Source organism: Hyalella azteca, unplaced genomic scaffold, assembly GCF_000764305.2.
Source record: "Hyalella azteca isolate HAZT.00-mixed unplaced genomic scaffold, Hazt_2.0.2 contig9456, whole genome shotgun sequence".
NCBI lineage: Eukaryota > Metazoa > Arthropoda > Malacostraca > Amphipoda > Hyalellidae > Hyalella > Hyalella azteca.
In genome coordinates this window covers 130,602-157,999 of record NW_025939527.1, presented here as the reverse complement: position 1 = coordinate 157,999, position 27,398 = coordinate 130,602, and the positions used below count along the sequence as shown (strand labels likewise).

The 27,398-nt window shown below is 37.7% G+C and overlaps 3 protein-coding genes across 4 annotated transcripts in view; 2 read left to right on the top strand and 1 right to left on the bottom strand.

Annotated features, from left to right (window-relative positions):
• Positions 1-1,269: 1,269 nt before the first annotated feature.
• LOC108681948 lies at positions 1,270-7,573 on the bottom strand. The gene is made up of 7 exons (XM_018171035.2): positions 6,904-7,573; positions 6,626-6,753; positions 5,806-6,073; positions 5,146-5,320; positions 4,730-4,899; positions 3,954-4,587; positions 1,270-3,587 (listed from the first exon to the last, which is right to left on the bottom strand). The coding sequence occupies exons 1-7, from the start codon at positions 7,357-7,359 to the stop codon at positions 3,349-3,351; spliced, it is 2,070 nt and encodes a 689-aa protein (XP_018026524.1). The 5' UTR covers positions 7,360-7,573; the 3' UTR covers positions 1,270-3,348.
• A 377-nt stretch (positions 7,574-7,950) lies between these two features.
• On the top strand, positions 7,951-18,596 carry LOC108681943. 2 transcript variants are annotated; one of them, XM_018171026.2, is made up of 8 exons: positions 7,951-8,270; positions 10,015-10,185; positions 10,716-10,829; positions 11,055-11,289; positions 12,195-12,350; positions 13,044-13,165; positions 14,034-14,090; positions 17,136-18,596. In XM_018171026.2, the coding sequence occupies exons 1-8, from the start codon at positions 8,204-8,206 to the stop codon at positions 17,180-17,182; spliced, it is 969 nt and encodes a 322-aa protein (XP_018026515.1). In that variant the 5' UTR covers positions 7,951-8,203; the 3' UTR covers positions 17,183-18,596. The 2 variants fall into 2 exon arrangements, with proteins under 2 accessions (XP_018026515.1, XP_047737986.1); XM_047882030.1 differs by having other exon boundaries at positions 13,044-13,192.
• Positions 18,597-24,480: 5,884 nt separating this feature from the next.
• LOC108681946 (tetratricopeptide repeat protein 28) overlaps positions 24,481-27,398 on the top strand; it is a 75,122-nt gene continuing 72,204 nt past the window's right edge. Inside the window, exons 1-2 of the mRNA XM_018171031.2 lie at positions 24,481-24,683; positions 24,947-25,165. Coding sequence (XP_018026520.1) covers positions 25,142-25,165 — 24 coding nt within the window. The 5' untranslated portion in view covers positions 24,481-24,683; positions 24,947-25,141. The remainder of the gene's footprint in view (positions 24,684-24,946; positions 25,166-27,398) is intronic.

Here is a 27,398-nt window from a genome sequence, read left to right as displayed (position 1 = left end):
TTTTCTCGAGTTGTTTGAATTTGTGGGTATAAGTTTGGTACGACCATGAAGTAACCATTCATTGAATAAAGCTCTGGCATCTCGTGACTAACACCATCGGCATTGAGTAGGCAATCAGCGAGTCTGCCTCTTTACTGTTGCAGGGCTAGGATCCGTCTTAAGAGTTCACGCAACAGGATGCTGAATGGACAGGACGTGTACTACGTAATATACGTTCGCGGTCTCAGGAGTGAATGCGCACTGCGATCAGAGTAATTTGTCTGCTATCATTGGACTGGCATGGCAAAAATAATCTGACAAATGTGTCAAAAGCTTGGTCAACAACTGCGAGGTTCAACTTCAACGGGGAGGTAAAGAATACGACTGATGTAGGAAGTATAATTTGTGAATTATAGTAAAAAACGTTATTACGTTTGCGGATTCCCAACGAACTCGCGATATAAACAAATTTTGTGAAGAACTGAGTTCACTCAAGATTCATTTCGATCAAACAAACAAAAATACAACAAGATTAATACAACAAGACAAAATACAACAAGAAACTAAGCACAAATATCCAAGATGGCACATATAGAAAATCACAACCCGACGATGACGAATAAAACAAACAGCAATAATCGTATATATAACAAAATTTATTGAATGCATTACGCACAATATTACAAATTACGACACGCACAGAGTTGAGGACGAATATAATTCTTCAATCTAACAAACTGAATTGTACAGGATAATAAGTTCGTGTGTTGAATGTGAAACGTAATTCTAAACTTCACCCTTATACGAATACAAACTGAAAATTAATACGGCACTAATTATCCTATGACACAACTCACATAACTAGAAGTAAGTGACTTGCGACAGATTTTCACCAAAATTTGTCATCGTGTGAAGTAGTTTAGGTAAGTGATGTTTAGCATCACTAGCTTATGATTATGTTAAGTTTCAAACGTCGCGAGCAAGGTAAAAGGTTTCTATTGTCACATTTTTTGACTCGGGAATCATTTATCCTTCACAGAGTATAGGAGGTCTCAGATACTAACGATTTCAGCGTTTAGTAGGCCGTAGGCCTGTCGCTGATTCTTAACATCGCAGAACCTTCACAGCACTTTGCGGTCTCGAACTGCTACAATTCTGCAACAACGCGCTGCTACAATTCTGCTGTGCTTAACCGCCCGGCCTCCTCGCCGATTCTGACCAGAAACTGGCGCACAGAGCTGGGATCGAACCCGCGCCTCTCTGCTCCAGTCCTAGTACTCTGAACTGTAACCACTGGGCCACCCTGTCACCCTGCCCATGGCAAGCATTTCTATCTGATGAATGTCAAAAAATTAAAAAGAAAAAACGCAAGCACGCGAACGAGAGATCGCGTACATGGGACGTCGGGCGCCCGATGGACAAGGGAAATGCGAGGTATGCTGGCTAAATAACTGAGACCCGCAGTCAGAGACAGCTGAGGGGTCCAGAGACCCGCAGTCAGAGACAGATGACGGGTCCAGAGACTCGCAGTCAGAGACAGCTGAAGGGTTCAGAGACCCCAGAATGCTCTGTGGGAAGGCGCTCAGGAAGAATGCACCAGGAACACACTTCCCATGGAGCTTCAGAGTAACTGTACACGTCAGAAGGTTCAGCGGTCGCATAACAATGACATCAGTCATAAAAACCTCAGCTAAGACAAAAAAAAAAAAAATTGTTTCCATAAAACTCGCACCTAAATCAAAGATGCTTTGATGAAATTAAGAAAATCAAAAGTGAACTACTTTTGAGTATCCCGACAGACATGGCTCATTCATATCACAGACGCCACACTCCGAAAACAATTGTGGTCGTTATAACAATAAATCACGTTCGGACTTAAGCAGGATGAAAATCCAGTCATCATGCTAAAATACCCTAAAACATACGAAACACATCCAAATTTATATAACATTTCAATCGGTGCGCACAAGGATTGCAATAGTCTTGCAGGATTTGCAATAATAAGGTAATATTTGTAACGTAGTCCTTCAATAAATTCCTGTACATAGATAATTCGCAACAGGGAGCACACATGGTCACGCAACGCAAGGCATAACATCAGCACAAAACGCAGGCTGTTCTGCAGAAATAATGTACATTCATGGCCAGCCTGGGGGAGACATATTGTAGATATGCCACATTCTACACCAACGTTAATATTTGGCAGCCAATGCGACAATGGCCACCATGGCTTGTTCACATGAACTCCATCCAAAGATGGCAACCAAGCACAAATCCGAATATAATACAAATAAATCAGGTGAAAATCACATAATTATCTTATTATATTATAGTTATAAAAATCACATTCACTCTTAGCAGTTCAGTAATAATTACAGAATTCAGTCTCTGTCGTATTCAATTTTCATTTTACTTTTCCAAAAGTAAAACACTGGCAGCATATCACATTCAGTAAGGCATCCCCATTTTTTGGTTCCATTGCGGTTATTTGATCTAATCATAATCCCTATAATGGAAGTAATGCACATAAATAATACTCTGAAAATTTTTATATCCCTATTCAATATGGCGAATTTACATAGCAAAAGCGACGTTAAATAAGTTATTAATTTTTTTGTGAATCTTCAGTTCACCAATAAATGAGCAATTTTCTTACAAATAGATAACATTCGCCGCAACCTGAAACGAGAATACAATTGAAATCAATTCATAGAAGATACATAGCGAGCTCCAGAAAGAAATATCACAAGTGAAACCACAAAATACTTGAGATAGAAAATAGTAATAAATATTTCTTCAGAAACTATTCTATGCTCTCAAAAATGTCGTGAAATTTTGTGCTCAAATCTAATCGATATATTTCATTGTTATGTAACAAGGAAATCAGCCCCTAGCACCATCAAGAGCTAACAATTTATTTGTTCGATTCAATTTGAAAAATGTTTAATGCAACCCATACTTGTCATAAAGGTCAAGGTTTTGCAGGAGCTTCATGATTACCTACAGCAAAACAGAAAAATCACAACATAGATTGTTATAAATAAATTAAATATACTACCTATATTACTTAAAGATGACTGCATAAAAATTATGTCTGATATTAAAGAGAACAGACGTCAAATAACGTATTACATGTAAACGACTCAAGGTACCGTAGTAAAATTACTAAATGTAAAGTGGAAGAAAATAAAAACAAATTAGGAAATGCTGTAAATTCAACAGAAAACATTCGAAATTTTCGAATTAAAATTATCAACAAATGTAGCAAGAAATTATCACCAAGTCTGAAATAAAATATAATTCATAAATTAAAATCAAATAAACTGTAGATTCTAGAAGTCTGAGGCACGACGCGATGTCGAGGATGCTTCAGTATGAAGCAGAGAACATCGCTTGCACTTTCATGCATTGATCAGGCTTTACAGCAAACACGCCTCCCTCATACTCAGTGATGACGCCGCCTTTAATTTTCACACTCCTCGGAAGAACTTCCCGGATCTCGCTCTCCAGACGCAGCAGCTGCAGCAAATCGAAGCCCGTAACGACGGCCGCGACGTTGGGTGCTACCGCCAGCGTGAGGTGTGCTCTTCGGCCTTCCCCAGTCTCGTCTACAAATGGAATATCATGAATTTTTCCTTTCATAAATTGAAGTCATATTTTTATTCGGCTGTATGAATGCTGCTGGCCGTATTTTTGAGAGGAATTGTATTTATTTCAAACATTTAAATTATTTACCATTACGCAAATAATTTTTCCACTCAATAAATTTTCAGCAAAATACAGATTAAAGACCGATAATAGGAAATTTTCCAGTATAGTTAATACTAAACAATATTTAGAACAGCTTGGGGCGCATGGCTTTTTTCACTCGAATATTTTTCACATTTGGCTAAATGATGATACTAAAAGTGAAGGCATGATTATGCAATAACTGAAAATTAAGATATTGTTTGTTGATGATAGGAACCACAAACCTTGAGCAGGTTGAGGCACTTGGTCACAGCTGATATCGACGAGCGTTTTCAGGCTGCCTTCATCGTCACAAAGTCGGGGTTTGCTGCTCGCTCGTTGCAGTATCCTGGCCATAACCTCCGTCTCTGTTATGCCTGCTATGTCATTTGGGGGAGACGTTCCTTCACTGAGCGATTCAACTCCAGCAAGCGGTGAACGGTCTTTTGCAGTCGCTGTTTTATCATTCGCTACTGGTGATGATTCATTTACAGCCATTGTTGTGTTACTAAAAGCAGACAATTCAGCTATAGCAGAATTTGATGATAAATTTCCCGCTCGTGACGACTTGATAGAAACACCGGAGTATTTATCCTTTTTCGGCAATGATAAATCACCCGCTGTACTTGGTGATAAATTTCCAGTAAATGATCCTTGAGATAAATCACCTGCGGCAGACCCTAATTCACTTCCACTAAGCAACAATTCACGGCCATTGGGCAACAAGACGCGCTGGTCGGGCTGAGCGGCGCGGTAGAGGCTGGCGAGAGCGTCTGGCATGTCGAGACCGTCGTCCTGTTGCCCCCACAGCGGCAGCAACGGCGGCTGCAGCAACACGCGCGCCCCTAGCGTGCGCGGTGTGATCACAAACCCCGTCACCTGGAACCGTAAAATGTTTCGCTTCAATATACAAAGTTAATAAAGTTAATTTTTGATACACCACGGTCAACTATGTATGATTTTCTAGCGGCAATTACTTTAGAATACGAGACAAGTAATAAAGTTACATGAAGAGACTCACAATTAAGGAATAAACGCGTCCGATATTCTTTTTTACTGCAGGCCTCTTGAGATATTCCTGCGCCCCAGGAGCCTTGCCCTTGCCCATAAACATGGCTGTGCAGTGCAGGCTTTGGAAGGCTCCATCACGGCCAGTGAAGCGGTAGTACTCGTGCGCTTCAGCCTCGCTAACTGTAAAATATTACTTCCATTTATACTGAGGTGTTTAAAAAAATATTTCTGTGACTCAAGTTTATCCAAAAGCTTGGGATGCTAAAAATAACATGAACTTATCACACGTGTATCATTTACAGAACTTCAAAGAGTTTGAAACACGATCATGTACATAAGTTACAGATGGTCAAGTTCCAGAGAAGAAAAAAAGCTAAACCGGCATAGCAAGTGGAACGAGCTTGTAGTCTTCAGGAGACAACCAACCTTTGACAAAGTTGGGAACCGTTAGAGTACAGCATCGTACCAGGCTCTCTCTGAATGGCGACACATTGAGTAGCTCCTTCAGGTAGTCAAATACCTGGTTCACCAGTATACACGAGTCATGAGGGTTCAGGAACCAACCAAAGAAGATTGGTTCATTTGCTTGATATTGAGCCAGCTGGAAGAACAAGACACATACAAATACTCAAGATGGTGAAAATAGGGGACAATTAAGGAACAAGGAACAATTTACAGCCATGCACCTTCAACGGAAAAACTTGTATTTGTCATGTGAAAAATTTATACCTACTGCAGAGCACAGTGAGCATGAATTAAAAAATTAAAAATACCTAAAGCTAATAAGAAATCATTACTCCTGTATGAATAGAAATTATCAACCATCATTGAAAAGTTATTCATTTTACAATGTAACGATGAAATATGAATACTCAAATAATTTTGATAGGCACAACAAGGAATATTTTTTGGCCCCATACCTAATAATAGGGATGAAATAAGACAGGCTGGGTGCTATTTATTATTATATATGACTAGGCTTTTCTTAGGCTTAAAATAGCATTGAACAGTGATGCAATTTTGCTAACTTAAAATCATAAGTTGCAACATTGAGAAAAATACATACAAGCTATCAACAAATCGCACCCTGTTAGCAATGCTAGAAGCCTCATTGCCATGAATGTTCTTCTGGGCTAAGATTTCAGGATCCTGGGCCCATGGAGTCTGTGGCTCCATGATGATCACTGTGTAGCAGTAATCTTTGGCCAGATTTGTGTACTTCTTGTACTCCCATAATTTGATGTTGGTGTTGTTGATGATGACCAGAGGCCTGTGAACAACTGACATCTCGTGCTTAGCAGTCTCATAGCAGAAGTTGTGGGCTTCCTTCAGAAGAGTTGGGTCAAATGCATAGCTATAAAAAGGGAGAAAAAATTATTAATGACAAAGATGCTTGTCCATACCCCAAATCTTGATTAAAAAAAGTATACATTGTACATTCATTCAAGAACAGTTGTATTACCACCCAGAACTTGCTTAATGAGTTTTTCTTGTCTCAAAATGGATGACCCAATAAAAATAATGAGGCTGCCACTCCTCACTTTCAATTGCCTCAAAACCAGCCAGATTTGATACCCCACTTGCTCAGCCAAGGCCGCAAGGCGCAGCTCTTATCAGGCCACTGTAGCTCTCAAACTAGCATAGCCATGAGAAGGTGACAGCCCATTTATGCCTTTGTTCTCCCTTCATAAGTTCATTAGCCCATTTGGCATTTCTCTTTCTTTTAGGCCTTACTATACTCCAGTGGTCCAGCCTCCACAAAATGAGCCAGCTGAGGCTCTGAGCCTGCTGAGGCTGCATGAGGCATAGCTCTTTCTATGCAGCAGAATTCTCAGCACCAAAAACCACATTTGCCTATAAGGATAAAGATTAAAGAATATGAAATGTTGTGGACATGAAAACTCACCTTCCATCAGGTTGGTTGAAGAAAAAATCAGCTGAGCATTCAATAGCATAATCTCCATAGATCTCAAGAAGTTTCGAAGCCAGTGTAGATTTGCCAGATCCTGATAAGCCCCGCATAATAACAGCAATCTGTGAAATAAAAATTTTAGCAGAATATTTATCTATATTTTTACAATTGGAAAAGGGTGGAAATACCAACAAACAGAAACAGTTGTGTATTACATCATTACATGATATCAAAGATATATTCAAAGCAATAAATTTAAGTTAACAAATTACCTTTGATTTAAGCACATAATCTATGGTGTTTTGATCCTTGATTATAGGGAAATCTTGGAAATCCTCAGTCTTGATTTTCTTTACAGACACAGTTTGGTCAGGAAACTTCTCAATTTTCTTTGGACATGAAGATTCTAAATTATCAATAAGGTGATCTTTAGGAACAACTTCAATATCAACAAGAGTTGCTTCATTGCAGGCCAGGTGATTTGAATAAATATGATCTTCATGTGCAATAGCAGAACTGTTTGCAACTCCTCCTACAGCTCGGTTGCGTTCATCTGGATCATCTTGCTCTTCAACTAAGATAACCCTTTGATCTACATAACATTTGTTAGCATCTTCTGTAGAAACGTCCAATGAAGCAACTTGAGAAGATTCACTCTCTTCAGATAATTTCCTCTTCCTGCCCAGTTTTGGACAATGGTCACGCAAACAACTGAATACCTGTCCCATTTTTACGGAAAGCAATTGGATTAACACAAAATTGCACTGTAGTTTTTTCAATCAAGCGGGAAGCGGTCTCGAACCAGTTCGTGATCCAGGTGAAGATAACAGCTTTATAAGTACGAGGCTACCACGAGGCCGGCAGCCATATTAGACTTGTGTCATCCTGTTGTTACTTATCTGGACACAAACGTTCTTGGTAAGGCCCAAATTCTTAGTAAACAAACGCATGTTTTCGCATTATATCTATAGATGCATCTTAGTTTATGTAATCTGTTAGGATTAAAACTTCATTAGTTCAAACATACCCGTTCAAGGTCCCTCTAACGACCGAATTTATTAGTGGATCTAAATTAGATGACTAGAATATCATGACGAGTAAATTATTCCGATTAGATGATAATTAGGCATTAAATTTCATTATTTGATCTTTTAAATCATAAAAACTGCATACTTTGAAAAATTCATTATTTGTGTCGAAATTGTTTTGAATTGTGACAACCAGGTGGCTAATTATTTTAGCTCCAAACATGCAAGTTCATACAATATGTTCTGACCTTAATTGGCAGTGAGATATTCGCCTTCAATCGTGAGGGCTATTGCGCCACTGTTTGCAAACTTTTTCGCATAAATATAGTGTTCAACTGTTCATGATCATGAATTTACAAAATTAATCAACTTTGTTATTTGTGTCCTACCGTAGTAATATGCATGTAGTATTGCTATTGAAACATCAGCTTGAAATTGGCAATTATCTTCTCTTCAAAATTCAGATGAGGAGTCCGTCAAATTGATGGTTTAATTTCTAGGTAGCTAGTTACCTAAACTATCCAGTATCCACCACAAATCCACGATGGGAAATCGCATTTTATTTTTTGAAATTTTTGTATTATTGGGCGTTAAATTGAGTTCCTGCTCAGGTAAGTTATGATTTTTAGAAAATTAGTTCTAAATGAGTAAAATGACTATAATTTAATAAACGAAGTAGGTACGCTTGGGTCCTCACTGACCAGAGTCCACAGTCAACTCACATCTAAGATCTAACTTTGATGTGAGTGGAGTCAGTGGACAGTGGACTCAGATGGGAGAATGAGGCAGAAATCAGGCAGCTGAAAACACCTTGGTAAAGCTGAAGAAATTATATAATTGAATAATTTCTTTTATTTCAATTTCAAAAAACTAATTAGGTATACTATACTTTTGGTCATTTCACTCATTTGGTCTAGGTATTCCTTGGAAGCAGTTCTTCAAATGTATAAAATGTAGGATGTAGGTATGAATAAATGTAGTATGTAGGTAGCTACTTCAAAAGTTGGGTTATTTTTCAGCAGAAACCAATGACCATGAATAAAAATTTCTACAAAAAAATCCCAAGTATGATGTAGAAGTTAGATTAGGCTATACCATCAAAAGCATATAACTTATAAGTTGCCACTTGGCAGCTACCTACTAGGCTACTAGGCTACTGCATGATTGCATCTGCACTCAACTTAGCCTACCACTTGTGGTTAAAGAATTGTATGGTCCAGTATGGATATTATCAGTATATACCTATACACATTTTTTCGGCGAAATAATAACTTCTCAGATATTATTAATAAATAATAATTAATATATATGCATAATACATGTATTTATAGGGTAAACGCGGTATATTCCGACACTTTAAGGACGCATCGAGAAATGAAAAACTATAAAAAAAAACTGTATGCGTTACGTAAGTTCTGTTGCCTTCACATGACTCTCAAAACACTTCACTACGCGTCAGCAACGATGAAACGTCACAAAATGTTGCCATATTTATTAAAAAGCCTTTAGAATGGAAACCTACCAAATCCCTATATTCCGTCATTTTGTGTGGCAACATCCGACACGTGGTGAGTAATATTGCGTCAGCGCTTCAAATTTAACTGATTCGTATTGCCGACATCCACGTGTTCGAATTCCGTTTGCTGTGTGAGCTGTATTGGGATACAACACGGCTTTGAATTAGAACAAATTCCGTTTGCTGTGTGAGCTGTATTGGGATACAACACGGCTTTGAATTAGAACACTAACGAATATTGAACACTACTTAATTACGTTTTAATTAACAGATATTAGGCTTTTAATTAAGCAAATTTCAATTTTTGTACAAAGCTTTGAACGATCTGTGTGTGTCCAATTCAAGTTGTGTCGGAATTAGTTTTCATGTGTCGAAATCCAACATCTCAACTTAATCATCTATTAATTTATTTACGACTTGAAATCAGCGAATACAAGTATACTTAAAGGATTCCTAATATATTCACAGACGTATTTAAAAGTCTCAAACCATAATATTCTTCCTATAAAAACAGTTATTCACTATTTGGTAGAGCCATGTCAACTGTCAAATTTGACACATTTTTCGATGATCTCACCACGTGGCATGCATTGTCTCTCTTTGGATCTCAATATTTTCCCGCTAGATGGCCAAGACCTAGTGTTTTTGCAGTATTTCGACACGCAAATGTATGACGTCACCATTTCAACCATCAATGAACGCATGGAACTAAAACAAAGCTTAATATAAAGGAAAAGCTGGAGAGGTGACGGAATTACCTACGATGTCGGAATATACCGCGTTTACCCTACATGACAATACAACTACAACACACTAATGTATGATATTCAATTGGGCAGAAACAACATTGGCTGGGATGGAATGTTCTTCATCATCACACTGCTCTGGAAATGGAACTTCTAAACCATACCTGCAGTGTATTAATGGCTATTGCCTCTGCAACCCTAAGATGGCACACTCTGTGTATGAGTACTTGGATCTACACACACAATCTAAAGTATCATGTCAAGGTTGGTTATGGCTGTTTAATGGATTTCCAATTTGCTGCACTGATATGTAATTTTTTAGGTTACTTACTGCCATAGTGGTTAACCAGTGATTTTTTAGAATCAGTTCATTTTTAATTTTCTCATCTACCTACTCAAGATTTAAACCAATATCTTAAGTATGATGATGCTGGTATCCATGATACTTTACTGGTCTACTCATAGGATTTGAAATTGAACTTGAAGGAGAGTCTAAAAAACTCTCTGCTTAGCCACTATGCTTACTACTGTTTATTACTACATTCAACATCAATGTGTACTTGAAATCAATCTGTTGCTTTTCCCTGTCAACGTCTTACTATTTGGTTTCTTATGTATTCATTTAACATGAATAAATGAAAGCCATTAGAAATACATAACCAATAAAAAAGTTCTAATTTGCATAATTTTTGTCAATCAACTTAGTTTGTAAGAATATCTGGTTAACTGCCAATCATTTATTATATATCATTTTATACATGCATATTTAACAAAAACTCCCATACATTTCACAGATAAATCCTTGAGCCGCATCTGTATTGGCATCTATCATGCAGATGACAGCTGTGCATGTTCTCCTGGCAAAGTTGCTTTTAGAGTTGCTGGCCATGTTGGCCACTGTGTCTCAGGTGAACGGCTACACTAGGCTGTTTTCTTATTTTTTTAAGCCACTAGCTTCTTATTTTTTTAAGTCACTTGCTTAATCTACTACCAGTCTATTGTTCTCTGCTGGAAAAATTGAATTATAGAAGAAAATGTAAATGGATGCAAGTGAATGAGAATTAGTTATTAATTGTTGCCAATTTGACCAGAACTGATTTTAATGTGCTTGTCCATAACTACACTTTTTTCAGAAGACAACTCGACTAGCAGTGGTTTTGGTCAATACTGTTCAGCAGTAATGACTGCGTGTGATGCAAGTCAAGGCCTGATGTGTCGCAATAGCAAGTGCTTCTGCCCCCGCGACTCTCATTACTTCAATATTACTCAGCAAAAATGTATCAGGAAGCTCACTTATTCTCTCACATATGGCCAGCCCTGTGCTGAAGACAGTAATGGGTGTGAAGACAGATTCACCTGTCTTAATGGGTGAGAATAGGTTTGTTGCTCTTTGAATTGGGCAAGTTATTGCTTTAGCTTTTCTTAAGTACCGTAAAATGGGGTAACTTTGACCACTTTTTTTTCAAAACGATGCCATTTTTTTACTAGATAATCGCCCCCCATTTGCAAACTATGACACTTTCCTAAAATTTGTATTTTGCATATGTAACTAGAAGAGTTCTACTACAATGCATCAAAACCTGGAGTTATTTTACCAAAAAATAAAAAAATTGGAGGGGGTACTCCGACAGGCTTTAAATAATAGCTCTTTTTCGTGGGTCACATTAATAATTTTTTAACCTATTAGATATGCAAACTTTTAATATCTTTCTATTGTGTTACGTAGCCTCAGTATTAGGCCTTTGATGGCCATTGACAACATTTTTTTATGTCAAATCGTTTTTGAGTTTTGGGGTTTTTTGTTAAAACAACGAAAAGTGGTCAAAGTTACCCTGCCGGTCAAAGTAACCCCATTTTACGGTATTTTAATGCAAACATTGTCATTCTGATTCTCGAATTCAAATATTGTCATTCTAGTTCCTCGTCACTGTCAATAAAAAAATTGCTTTAAGTAATCGTTTCTAGATCAGGATCTAGTGTTATTGTCTCTACTGATTTTAATTAGTATAACAATCGTCAAATACTATTTTGGTTTATAAATGACTATATTTTCATTAAAAAAATGTCCACATTTAAGGAAGTCATTTCCCGAATAAATAGGATTGGTATTCTAAGTGACTATATTTTCATTAAAAAAATGTCCAAATTTAAGGAAGTCATTTCCCGAATAAATAGGATTGGTATACTAAGTAAATTTTGGTTGAAAATACAGTTACACCCTCGATATGCATGTACCTGTATGAAAGTACTAATTAGAATGGTTGCTTTATAAGGATATGCCAGTGCCGAGAGTCATGCTCTACGTACCTGGGGACGGAAGGTGATCAGAACAAAGGCTGGCGGCTGCTGGTGTTCAAAATTGCACCTGCACTGTGCGTGCTACTGGTGGTTGTCATCATTGCGTGCGCAATATTTCGTCTTTCACACAGGTTAGAATTCATCAGCATTCTCTTACATTGATGCTTGTACTGGGCCTGTAGATGTGTACCTTGATCCCTAAGCTTTTACACAGTTCAATATATTTTTTGCAGTATTTTCATTCATGAAATTTGTTATTCCATGTTCTCATTTATTAGGTTTTATGCACTTCACTGTCCTTATGATTAATTTATGGCCAATCTAAAGTTAACTAGAACTAATCTAAACTAAACTAATCAATTTCTGTCTATGCTATCGTTATTCTTCTAAATAAAAACTATCAGAAAGGATCAAAGTAACCGAGTTGATACCAATATTATCTACATAAACTACTTCCAAGTGTTGTATATGTCTATTCTTTAGCCTTAGTCAGACTGCATAATCTTATGTCAAAATCGTATGAAGGGTCGTGTTTTTAGTGCTTATGCAGAGCAGCAAGAGTCGAATGGGTTGATTTTTATCTATGTACGTACTTTGAATTGCATTTTTAGCTATAGGTACTGTTTGACTTATAAATTTAAAATTTTTGACTTCTGAATAGTTTGATAGTAACATGTCAAACATTTGTGATGGGAGTGTTGAGGATATTAAACATCTAGGTATATGGAATTGAAGCTCTGCTTTTGTTCTTGTTTATTCATTACTTAGGGACAAGTACTCAATTATATACATGTATTGACGCTAAATTGAAGCATAACTTACAGTTGTCACAAGCGGATTAGAGAACCAACTGGCGACGGCACCTCCGTCCCCCTCCACAGACCCAGTGACCTCAACATGACTCGCTCTCCGTATGGCAGCCCTCTGAACAGCACTGCTCAAACTTGTGAGTTGAACTGCACTGCTCAAACCTGTGAGTTGAACAGCACTGCTCAAACCTGTGAGTTGAACAGCTCTGCTCTAACCTGTGAGTTGAACAGCACTGCTCTAACCTGTGAGTTGAACAGCACTGCTCTAACCTGTGAGTTGAACAGCACTGCTCTAACCTGTTAGTTGCCATGTAGTCGTGTGCTGGGTAGTAGGTACCTAGTTTTTATCTATGGTTTCAATGATTGTATCATGCAAAGCTTATTACTAGTATATAATAAGTGAACAGCTGTAATCATTGAGTTAGTATTGCACGGTAGAGACTAGCGAAAATAAAGATTAATAGTACCTCAATAATAGTTTTTTCAATACTCGTGACTAATAATTGATACAAAAGTAGCTGTCTCTCCTGAAAGTTTGCTGATAATTATTCTTGTAAGATTTTATTATATTATTGAGCGAATTAGTTGAAGTATTAGTACAAAATTTGTGCATAATTGTTTTGTGTGGAGAGGACTGTCAGATAATCGATAGTAGTTTAACCTTCATGCTTTAAAATTGTCATGCATGATAACATAGATCAGAAGTATATCATGTAAGGCTGAGGATAAAAATGTAGCAAGCTGATAGTTAGTTACATGAATCGGCAAAGATTCTTTTCTTATCCAAGAATATAACTTCTTAACTAATATTACGTAACTATTAGGTACAATTGTACCGGGTCAGCTGGTAACTATTATCTATCCCACCTGCTTGTTAACATTGTAAAATTATGCAATGAAATTAACTGGCTATAGATTTATAATAATTTTATCATGCATCAAAACATATCAAAATTGTATTGAAAACATAGTTGTGTTTATCAATTAATGAGATGAATTTTTCAGATATGAGCGACAGCTTCCTGGCGCCATCAGCTCCTGAGTTTGAAATCCCGGATGACGGTTAGTGGCCTCTATGAGCATCAAACTTAAATGTTATCAATGATATTCTGATCTATTGAGTTACATAGGTTGTTGTTGTGGTTCCCCAGTCTCATTTTTACAAGAGACCCCCCTCGCGCAAGTACGACACCACCGACAGGGGGTCGCTCCAGAGCTGTAGGGTCGAGGTTATGTGGTGGTGTTGTCTGAGGTCCTGCCAGAGCGGACATTCCAGAAGAATGTGAGTGATTGTGTGGGGAGCTCTCTGGCAGGATGGGCAGGTGTCTGTGTCTGCTTGGCCTATTCTGTTTGCGTGTGTTTGTAGTGAGGGGTGGTGGCCGCAGCGCAGACTGGCTAGGTGTACTCTCTCCAGTCTAGAGAGCTGTGTTTCTGTGCTGCTCATGTCAGGTGGTGAGTGTCCAAGGACTTTGTTGTTGCCGGCCAGCTCCAGCGTTCTAAGTGTCATAATTGTGTGTAAGTGTTTTGTCCAAGGACTTTGTTGTTGCCGGCCAGCTCCAGCGTTCTAAGTGTCATAATTGCGTGTGTTTTTTTTTTGTGCTGGTGTTGCATTGGGGTGGGGGTACTGTATCTATTATGTTGGTGTAGTATCTGTGTGTGGTTTGCACTATTTGTCTGTGTGTAGGTGGGCGGTCGCGTAGGTAGTGGCATGGGTGTTCTTTGTTGTTTATGGCTGCGGCTATGAATTGCGTTCCTCTCATGTCGAGGTGTGCTTTTATGGGAAGTATTTTTGTTTCTGCATAAAGGTGTTCGATGGGGGTGCTTTGTGTGCACCCTGTGACTATCCTGAGTGCTTTGTTTTGTAGTGTTTGGAGTTTCTGTATGTTTGTGTTGGATAGTGCGGGCGCCCAGGCGGGGCTGGCATAAGCCAGCACTGTTCTGATGAGCTGTTTGTATGTTGGTGCTAGTGTTTCTTTGTTTTTGCCGAATTTAGTACCTCCTAGGGCCCGAAGTGAGTTGAGTCTGATGTTTGCGTTGTTCACTATGTTGTTGTGAGGGCCGAATGTCATGGAGGTGTTGTAAGTGACCCCTAATATTTTTGTTTCGTGTGTGTGCGGGATGGCGGTGTTGTTTAATGTGATGTTTGGTCTGTATTGGTGCTCCTTTGTTTGGCTGGTCATTAATGTATTTGTGGATTTACTAGGAGCCACCTTGAGTCTGTTCAGTGTAAGCCATTGTGATATATTGGTGAGTGAGTGTTGAGATATGTTTGCGCTTGTTGAGTGCATATGTCTGCGGATGGGTGAGTGGATGTTGTTGTGACGTCGTCTGCGTAGGAGGCAATGTGGATGTTTGGAGGTGGTTCGGGTATGTCGTGCATGTATAGATTAAAGAGTGAGGGTGATAGGACGGAGCCCTGTGGGACTCCGTTGGGTATGAGTGATGTGTGTGATGTCTTGCCTGAGTAGTGTAGGTATGCTTGTCTGCCTGATAACTAGTCTGCCGATAATCCGAGTTACTTAGGTAGCTTCTGAGGAAGCACGGCGATCTAGTTGGAAATATAACCTAATAGGTACAGAAGCGCGTTGGAACTGACGAAGAATAAAATAATCATACGCTGTATATAATTAACATTAGGTGCGAGCATTTCTTGTCTTTGACATTTTCATAACTTGACTTCATTACTTCAAGTATCACCTCACTTTTAACTTTAATATTATCCCTAGCATTATTACTTCAATTTCCCTTCTGTCATGGCTTGCTGAATGTGCAGAATTGTTTATCCTCGTAGCAATCAATCGCTGAAATAATTATTTACAGTTAAAGGCCTTTCAGGCTGCGTTTGATCATAAGTTCTAATTCATGAGTTTTATTTTTAACGTTTGTCGCGGATTAAATTGGCATTTTTTATTCCTGAGTTCGCAACTTACAGGTATATTAGAAGTCGTTAACATTCATAATTAATGCCACTCACCTATGTCAATAATAGATGTAAACTTGGCCTAAAGTATAAATTAGGTAGGTATCAGGATAGAAATTCAAAATCAAGCTTATAAGAGACTGTGTTCATTTCATGTAGTACGGTAAGTGACTGAATGCGCTGTTCCAGTCGTAACTTTAGGAGCAACGTTTGTAGAAGTAACCTTCTCTCATTAAATTGTTCATATCATGACTGAATATTATCATACTAGATTTTAATTGTAGAAAATATTGGTGCTTGACAGTCCAATGTTCTGTTCAAACATGGGCCATCATGTAAATATTCTTGATGTATTATTGAATAATAAATTATTCCAAAAATTGTGTATTGGGCGTCGTAAGCAAAGAAACATCTGAGCATGTATCGACGATATACGGTATTCCATGTCGGGATCACACCTGAATCTTAAATTTTATTTTGAATGCTCGAATAATGAGAGTTTTTGGTTACATTCATTTTGTTATGTTTCTTTAGTACGTACATTTATATTATTTTTGTGTAGGAGATAAAGAAATTCAGCTTTCACTCTATCTTCGTAAAATAAGGCTAATTAAAAAGTGAAGTTGGATTTCAATAGGTCTTGTTTTTATTGAAACCACTCAAGTGTGAAAATTAGCTACAATATTCGAAATAACGGGAAACATTATGCCTGGCATCTCAGAAAATTGGCTGTATGCAGTGTAAACAACGACATTAAGATGTTGTGTGCCATCAACTTGTGCACCTGTGTTCTGAACATAGTGCAAAGTGTCCTGAACATTGTGCACCAGTGTGCTGAACATTGTGCACCAGTGTCCTGAACATTGTGCACCAGTGTGCTGAACATTGTGCACCAGTGTGCTGAACACTGTGCACCAGTGTCCTGAACATTGTGCACTTGTAGTGTTCTGAACATTGTGCACCAGTGTGCTGAACACTGTGCACCAGTGTGCTGAACATTGTGCACTTGTAGTGTTCTGAACATTGTGCACCAGTGTGCTGAACATTGTGCACCAGTGTTCTGGACATTGTGCACAAGTAGTGTTGTGAACATTGTGCACCGGTGTTCTGAATTGATTGTCTGTGGAATTGGTGAATTGTTCTGAATCGATTGGTGCTCTGAATTGATTGTGTTTTAATGTGTGCAGCTCCTCCGCCTTACGAAGAAGCCATCAAGGACTCGGCAGTGCGGTGATGAGGCTCTACCTGTCATGGTGGTGGTGGTGGTGTCACTCTTGTTAGTGATTTTGGCCACTTTTTGTATATGCTTCAAAATTTACAATAGGGAATTTTCACTAGGTGGCACTAAATGCGCGTTCTTTGATTTAGTTTAGCTTTGGATTATGATACGAGGTTCTTGCTCACGCTTGCTAGCCTTATTTTTATTGTATTTTGTACGTCATTTAGAGGTATGTACCTGTTGAGGAAGGCCATTGTTCTCGTGTTCTCGCTTTATAACGTCTTTCTTCCACTCAGTATTGTTGTGATAAGATTCACTCGAGTTCAGGGATTTCTTAAATTTTTATTTAAAAATGTGTTGGCTAGCGGTCACTTTGAATTTTTTCACAAGCATATTTTTTTGGTTTCAAAGCCAAGTATGAAAATACATAACATTCATAATTGGAAGTTATACAAATGTGTTCGCTTTAATTCATTGTACATCATTATTTTCATTAGTGCTAATGTGCTTTATTTTTCTATTATCTATTTAAAACTTTTATCTACTCAGTTCAAACATAAATTCTCTCTACAATTTATGTTAACCATCTAGTATAACCTTTCATTACATCATGGACGTACGTTGTGGAGTTTAAAGTTGTTTCTATGATTGGTATTTATCTGTTAGTTCTAAGGCGCTAGCTGGTAAAGAGTAGGCATTCTATTGCGTCGGTAGACACTCAACTTCACTTCGAGCTTCCCTCAAGTTTCTGTGCCTCCCAAATAGTCATGATCTGCATTTATAATTTTAAATTTTTTACATGACTGTGATGACAAATAACTCCGTTAGCGTTATTGCTTTTCCTTCTCTTGAGTTTACAAGATGGCGAGTAACTCACCCATTTATTTCTGTGATCTACAGCATCGTCTGAATAAGTTTATTTACAATAATATATTACGGTCCCCTAATGTAAGTAACAATTTCATTCTTTTCTTCTAACTCTGCCACGAATTCCCGACCTTTCCTCATCTTCAATTGTCAAACTTCCTAATTTCTGGAAATATCAACATTTTCTTGACATTCCCGCGATGGTAGAAATCACTGCCATTCACCAATAATTTCATGGTAATGATTGATTTGCCCTTTGAAGATGTCGAACTTGTTTTTCTTTCTTCTTCTTTTTATTTGAGTTTTCCTAAATATGCCTGAGATACATTATTTACGCTGTCTATATTATTATTACTATCATTCCTTAGGATCGAAACAATGTAATCATGACTATAACTTTCATGATTATAGAATCGTAGATATATTAGCGCATCAAGACAAATATTTTAGATACCTTTTCGGCTGTTAGAGGACTTCTGACGTGGGTCTATGTTGTCAGAAGTCCTCTCGTCGTGTGTCTGTCTGACTGCGGGTCTCAGTTGTGTAGTTAAGTTATTATGTAGGTAGGATTCCTTGCAGTAAGTTATTATGTAGGTAGGATTCCTTACATTTCCCTTCTCTGTCTCTCTCGTGCGGGCGGCCGACGTCCCGTCAAACGTCAAAGCGACGTCTTGTTAGAGGGTCTTAGTTTCTGTTGCTTTTCACCTGTCCCTCCTTGTCACTTCGTCTCTGTGAGATGCTAACGCTGCTTCTTTCGAGCCAGCTTCTGCGGGCTGGACATCTGACACCTTCGGCCCCTTGGGTTGATGAATAATAGAGACCTTCCACCTCGCTGGCGATGTTATCTTGTGACCTCCGGTGCGAAATAGCTTGATAGCTGAAGCGCGGTCAAACCATTCTACTGCTACTAATTTTCGGCTGTTATCTGTATATTTTTGATGTTTTTTATGTGAAAAATTGAAATTTGACGCCATCTTGAGTTATAAATTTGGTGTCTACGATTGTCATTCTTTTTCTGCTTTAATTCTGCTTTAAATACCAATACGTTGCAACGCACAGTACAGAGCTTTAGCAATAATTTAGCCGCCTTCTTGTGTTCCCAATGATTTGTATGTTGTGTCCAAGATGATCAGGCACAGTCTCAGATCAAGTTTGAGGTACAGTCTCAGATCAAGTTTGAAGTAGGTCGCAATTCCAGCAATAAATATACGGAAAAGTTTACTTCTACGCCATGTGTGAGAAATGTTCACCTGTGTTGTGATAATCACTCCTAAATGCTAGCATTTCTTTGTAATTCTCGATTTCTGACTCAAATCATGTGTAAGCTGACGATATTAGTGCAGGTGTACGAGAACAATTAATTTTTAAACGTTTTATTTAGAAATGATACAAACGCTGAGCTGCATGTCACAAAGCCGTTTCTGTATATTAAATTATACCTCCATTAATTAGGCCATGGCTAATCTTGATAACCGCGTGATACCGGCTTGCTTTCTGATGTTCAACGTTAGTTATTTTTATGATTGCCTTCAGGCAATGAACCTTAGACAATACGAGAGGCATTACTGGTTAGAGAATTATTTTAGTGTACGTGTTTCAAGCTTTTAATGCCAAAACACTTAGTATCAATAGCTAAGCTAAGTCAAAACACTTAGTATCAATAAATTACGACGTTATTGCTTCTTCAGTAGGAAATGCTGGCAAAAACACTACACTCCACAGCCGCGCAAACAACAGGCATGTTTAGTCTCTTATTGAGCAGTGCTTTCCATGTATTTTATAGTGAACGGGCAAGATCATTTTGCTCGTATTGTTGCTGTGCATGACGCGCTGTCGGAAATGCTTCATTGTTAAATGGTTGAATAATGAACTTGATCAGAACTAATCCATGTACATTTGTTGTTTTATCAAGAAATGTTCTATGTTCGTTGCAAGCGCCGTAATGCATGCAAGCATTTACTGCGAGCCTGGGCCTATACTTTCAAAAAAAGTTAAGAGATCGTAAGTTCATCAGCCAATCATTGACGGCCTTTCAAGCAAAATCCACCAATCATAGACAAGAAAATATTGCGTAAGTACTGACGTTCACATAGCGAGTTTTGAAAGTATGGCACCAGCTGATGTTTATTTACAACCTTCTCTTCTCATCGATACAAATATGCTGAATATTTATGAATTAAGACTCGCAAAAAAATGTAAATGCTCAACAGGTTCGCGATTTTTGCGCGTTATTCGTCGTTATTATTTGTAGCCTGTATAATACGCATTCTATTACTTATCTGCATTATAAGTTAAAAGACAGCATTTAAGTAACAAAAATAAGGAAGAGAGGAAATATTTGTCACGCTGTTAAGTATGCGCTTCCTATTCAATATGGTACACGTGTGTTCCCTATAATTTGAATTAGTTTGAATGCTTGGCTGTGCTCTAATGTACAGCCAAGAATATCCAGGTTGCTACGTATAAGCTACATGAATATAATGGCACATGAATTTCTTGTACCAAGCCTCTGAAAAGTCTTTCCTTGAACTCTGCTTTAGCTTAAGTGCAGTTTATACGCCGTTTTATTTTATGTAAATAATTTCTGGCCTTGGTTGCCACTCATATTTTTTACCTTTCATAAGATGCAATTTTTTTTAGTATTGTGTGTATTGATGTTGCATAGGAAAGTGATGGCATTCTCTAGAATTATGCTCGGCATTCTTTATAATTTCGAAGTCATAGCGCGTATCTTAGCTCGTGAGACACACTAAGAAAAATAAATTTGACGGTCTAAATGTTGATGCACTTTTCGCCCTTGTGTGGTTCATCCTTACCCAATTTCGTTTGGAAAAATCGTGTCACTGTTTCGTGTAGATATTGTGTCAATATTTGGACAATTTGACCCATTAATCTTTCTGAGAGTTGCGCCGCGTTAGGAGCACTGTTCCTGAGCGCCCTTCACAGAGCTCGCGGTGTTGGGGGTGAAGGGGGAGAAGCAACGAAAAGGGGGCAATCATTCTATAACCTTCCTGAATATTTAGTAAATTAAGACGGTTTAAGAAAACGCTTGTCTTTCCATTGCTTTACTCTAGGCTGAATTTTTTAATTTTTTAGTTTAATTATAAAGGTAGGATGAGTTGTACGTCTCTTTCATGTCTCTCCCGTACGGCTGGCCACAGGATGAGCGTCTTAATGTTGCTCTCCACTCGTCTTCTCGGTAGTCATGTTTACGTGACACCAATATTGCTGTTTTTATCGCTTGCTTCGTTAAGCTGGTCATTTGTTCCCTTGTGCCTGATGAATATATTAATGCGATTTATTTGGTATGCACCACATCTTCTACCTTGTTTGTGATGGTTACTTCTTCATATTTGGTGCCAGGTGGCCGCATGAATAATATTTTGTGTTCTCAATTAATATATGTACTTTTAATTTATATCTTGTTCCAAAGAGCTACTACTCCTGATGTAATCAAAATAACATAACTATCTAATGGGTATTGCGGCTTTGTGTCGTCATAAGTTCTCAATTTCATATCGCCGCGGATTATTAAAAAAAGGCATGCAATACATTCTTTTGTCAACAAATATAAGACTTACTTCGCTACTTATTGTTTTCTCGCTATTTCTTATTTACTGATGTTATTTCTCGTCTTCCCTTGCACGCCAACTGACGTCAAAGCGCAATGGCTAGGCTGAGATTCCCCTACTGTACGTAACTCTCCTATGGTTTGCCTAGGAAAATAAATGCTTTAACTCTCATGCAAAGTGACGTTAGGGAAATTTAGTTGAATGAATCATTTTTAAGTTAACTCAAAAGTGGCGTTTCATCATTTAGGATGTGAAATTATTTTGCGATTGTCATCTCTCATTAAGTAATTGGGGCTCCCGTCGTGCTGTGGACCAGGGCCTATACTTTCAAAAAAAGTTAAGAGATCGTAAGTTCAGTGCAACGTGTACAAGTTTGTATGTGACGTGTACAAATTGGTTAATTTGATCTTGGCATTCATTGGTATAAAGCTTAAGTCTTCTTTTGTATTTATGGTACAGAATTTTGGATTTTGCTGTGAGTCATCGATGAATATCTTGACGAATGCAGGCATTCGGTTGCAAAATGTTATATTGTTTCGGTGCAAATTTATCATCGCTTTGTACAACTGGTAATGAGCTCGTCGTAAATTAGGCAGCCTGTTCATGCGCTACTATTGTTTCAATAAATAAAATAGCTTAAACAAAGGTAACTTCATGTATGTAACAAGGGTCTAATACAGTAGAAGTCATCCTGTGTATCAAGTATACTACACAAACTAAACTTTGTGAGAAAAATGATGGAAATCATCCTTTCTCCCGAATGCAACCTAAATCATCCGAGTAACCTAATACCACCCAAATCTGCATGGTAATCAATTACCTAAGAAATCATCATTGTAAACTGATCATTGTAAACTGATGCACATCTTCTGCAAACAGAAATAAAAAATATCATTGTGGCGTAAATACGCCGAAAATCTCTTTGTGCGCAGAACAACACAGAAATATCAATGAAACGCAACACAAATTTCATGTGGTCCGAATACAACATACATATTTGTTTGTACCGCATTAATAATATTATTGTTGTTAATATTGTTATTTATTATTCTTTCGCCCAACGTAGAGTAAATTGAGTAGCATATCATAATTTATGGTATCACACTTGCCCATACGCTCCCTCTGACTTATTATTATTAGTATTATAATTAAACTTGTTGATGTTCTGCCAAATTCCTACATCTTAATCTCTTATACTCAGTCATGATATTTTAAAAGTTAATGATTTTTTCCCGTGAGTTTAATTAATAATCATTTTAATGTTGCACTCTATCTTTGTAGCTGTAATTCTTTACTGAATCATGATATTTTAGATGTTAATGAATGTTTTTACCCGTGCATTCAATTCACGTTCATTCATGCGACCTGATGGTCTGCTCAGTTGTTCTTTATGTAGAAAATTGCTCTCCTCTGTGTCGTTCATAGTAAATAAATATGAATATATGCGTATTTTTGTGTTTTCACCAAAAATTCTGAAATTTAACTTGGAAAAATTTTCGATTCCTGCTCGAGTTAAATTTCATTAAAGAGGAACAATAGAATTTCTGTTCGCGTTCAACGCGAGATTTAAGTAAAACAGCTTTAGTTTCGAGCCCTTGTTACACGGTATTTGCGTGTAACACTGACATTATTAATCGCGTTCAATGCGATCAAAATGAATATATAAGTTTCTTAACAGTGTTCAATGTAACTGAAGGCTAACAATTTATGAAAAAACAAAACAGTATATGCTTGCGTTTGAAGCGGAGCTGGGTTAAATTCCTGCGTTCCATTTAAATAACTGTACTCAATGGAAATTGTGTTCGCTTTAAATCAGATTTAACTGTAAGAATTTAATTTGGTTCTGCCGTTAATGTAATCAAACGAAAACAAATTCAATCAAACTGGGGTTAATGAGGCTGAAGAAAAATGATGTACATGGCGCGTAGTTAAAACGGCTATTATCACGTCATAAGTTTCATGCACGATTTATACTGATTGAATTATGCAGTCTTGTATCATTCGTGAACGTGCATACATGGAGGAAAGACATGCTAGCAACGCGTGTGTGCTGTGTAGGTGCGTGACTGTGAGTGTGTGGGCTTCTGTGTGATTTTACTCAAGTTTGCTCGATCGTTTACCGGTTTTTGTGTGCTGGTGGGTAAACGAAAGATCCTTAAAATGAAGTCACATATATGAACATTTAATTCGTAATGTGTTTTTTTCATGTGTACGTATATTTTATTTGTGTGTGTGCGCGCATTAATGTTTGTTGCGGTACGTGTATCGTCATGTACGTGCATGTGTGCGCATGTAAGTGCGTTCGTGTGTACGTGCGGGGTTCTGGAGAACAGCGCTGTAGCCGCCCTAGTCCAGGACCGCGTTCAAGTGAGCAGATTTAGGCGCAGGAACTCGAGTAATTTGGACGTGTGCTTGAATAAAAGTTCACATCTTATACGGAGAAAAATCAGTAACCTGATAAATAACATAAATTAAGGGGTGAAATGCGATGAAAAACTTATTACTAAAGTCATGTGGTTGAAGAGTGTGAAATACGGAAAGGAAATGTGGCATCAGCTTCTCGCGCAGATGTGGGGCTCTGCGCTAATCTGTAATTATCTCACAGACTTCATTTCTCTCAGCAGTGGTCAAATATCTTCAAAATTTTTCGTTAGGTGAGATCCCAAATCAACACAGTCTTAGCTTACAATCGCTTACGCGGTAAAAAAAACATCTGCGAAAGGAAATTTGGCCTGAAGAGATTTTGAGTGGTTTAGAATATTTCTGGAATGCGAGCGTCAGGTTGCGACATTTTGCTCCTCTTTTGTTCCTGAAAAGTTTGACACAACTCCGCTGCTGGGCATGAATACTGCACTCAGGTGCCCATACGTTGCTCGTGAGTTCATCATGGCTTGTATGTGAGCTGTCCTTAGCACCGTGATCAGTAGGGGCTCTTGGCAACTGACAGATAAGAAGAAGCAGAGGCATTGACAAGAATGATCTCTGCAAAAAGTGTGACATTCAAGACCAGAGGCAGGGCACTCACAAATAACACCAACATCGTTAGCACCGAGTGAATTGTGAACTCAAATTTAAAAGTAAGACTTGCATGATTAAGTTGAAAGTAAGATATAATGATTAGAGGTAGGATTCTCTATGTTGCAATTATTTTGGGGAATAACACTTGATTTAATTTCGGTTTATGTTTCTATGGCTTATAGCATAAATTGATACGTATTCTTTAGAGCTCCTTCGCGTGACATCATGAATTATTATTTAATTAGGCCACACTTTAACATATCTGACGCTATCACAATTGTCTCTACTTTTAATTCTAGAACTAAAAATATTTTTTGAGCAGGTTCAGGGCACTTTTTAGGTGCATGTCAGACGACCGCAGGAGCCTACAGATCAGCAAAAGCAAGATGGCGACGGTGGTAAGCTGTGCATGAGTGTTGTGCTCATGAAGTGAAACAGTTGAGTGTGTTACAAGTGAATATCAATTGTAAAATATAGAACATGTTGTGGCTAAAGTGCTCCATCAAGGACACAGAAGATGACTTCAAAGGATAAAGTTTCGGTAAGTTCATTCAAGGCTTGTGACTGAGAAAATAGCAATCGCTGTGATGAGAGGCCGGGTCTTGCTCTGGCATCTCGCATTCCTCAAGGAGCCTGCCCGCTTCCTTAAAATTATCCCATCGTAATGAAACTTTGCCGCTTACTTCAAGATGTTTTAACCGTACCACAATTGTATTTATAGTTTACACCATTGTTACTTTACTTATGAGAGCTGTTTGCTGTGTGGGATTGGCCTACGGTACGTCTCTTCTAAAGTTCAACTCGTCACTTATCTTTAAATCTTTCGTTTATACCGACAAATCAAAATGCTATTAAGATCCAAATTTCTCACAGCGATTGTTATTTATATAACTGATATAAACTGAACTAATATAAATTACCTGAACAGCATTCAATATGATTGAAATCATTACTCGATATATATCGCTACTTTTACTCATTAAACTTTAATGTTGGCTTAACTTATTATTTGGCTGGGTAGAAATTACATTGTATCCAGCAGAAGATTTATCCAGCTTCTAAGCCCAAAGGTACAGCAATTAGTGTTATACAATCCTTATGCTTTGTTCAGTGTTCATAAATTGTATATTGAAGCGCTATTTAGAGGACAATTTTCTTATAATATTATTGACTGAATTAACTGGAAAATAAGTTTGAAAACTAGCAAAGAAATTCTGGAAAAGGAGCTTTGCCAATGTGCACTTATATTTTTCGGTATATGTACAGTCCACGAAAGGCTTTTACATCTTTGCATTGAAAGTGTTATCAATTTGTGGTTTCGCTCCATTAAGTATGTTGCGAATCTAAAATTGGATATATGGCATCCCAATACTTATGAGTATAAAGAATGTGTTTTCTAAATTATACCCAATACTATAATTATAGTATTTTTACCCAATTCGTGTACAGTGACTCTTTTGAAAATGTGTTCATATTAATCGAATCTTCAGAAGTCGCATCATGCATGCTTCAAACAGAATGCATATTTTTTGCGTAAACAAGCAACGTCCACATTCATTGTACAGATCCAATAAAAAATTCTGTTTTATTGTAACTTTTTCGCTCATGTAACTCGCGTGTCATTTTTGAAACGCGATGAAAGATTTCGGGTAGTTACGTGCTATCGTCTTGCCTTCACCGTACATTTATTAACCTTAATAATGAATGAACTTATGAACTCTTATTAATCGTAATTATGAATGATCTCTTGAACTCTTATTAATCATAATTATGAATAAGCTCTTGGACTCTTATAAATCGCAATCATCATCGTTCTAATTCGCCTAAGTAACGTGGCGAAAAATCAATCGATTTTTCAGTGTAATCTGGTCACATTCCCCGTTAGTGCATTTTGACCACATTCCGCGTTAGTGCTCACTGATCACATACCGCGTTAGTGTACTCTGATCACATTTAGTTGGCGGTCTGCGTTGGTTAAAAAAAAATATAACTCAGTACTCACTGCAGTGAGTGACAGAGAGCGCATTTTCTCATCGACGAAAACTTGAGGTCACGGACAGACGGACGGACAGACAGACGGACAGACATGGCGAGCACAATAGAGCATTTTTTCCTAAATGAGAAAATACGCTAATAAGTTAAATCCGAAACTTGTACTCTCTCGAGCGCGATTATTGAATAATTATTTCTGAAGAGTGAATATTTTTCATTAATAACTAATCGTTGATATAAGCACTTACTATCTATTTGTGATGTGCAATATCTAATAAGTCTCGCCTTCAGCCAAGTTAGCCGTAAAGGATAACTAGTCACTGCGCGTTGAGATCGCCGTGTAGATGCGCTCACAATGCATCAGTGGGCTACTGGGCTACTAACCACAAACAAATGATTGATGTGCAATTTAAATTAGAAGTAAATCAGTTCATTATATTTGAAACTCGCAAAATGTTTGTGCACATTTCGAATGAATAATCAAATAGATCGATGTCTGCTTCCGAGAATTGTGTTTGTCTTATTTCCGTATGAAATTTCGAATTTTCATTCTGTTCTCTCGTTATTCGTGGGCGTAAGATCTTTCAACTGACTCAAACTAACTGTCTAATTAAATCAAAACTAACTGCTGTAAAATTGTTGATTAAGTACATACGAAAAATTTATTAAGTTACGCGAATTATTTCGTTACTCTTACTTGAATTGATTCTATTCAATTTTTCTTTATTTCAGCGATTTGTCTGATTTTTATCAACAGCCGTATCACAATTTGAAACTTTGGC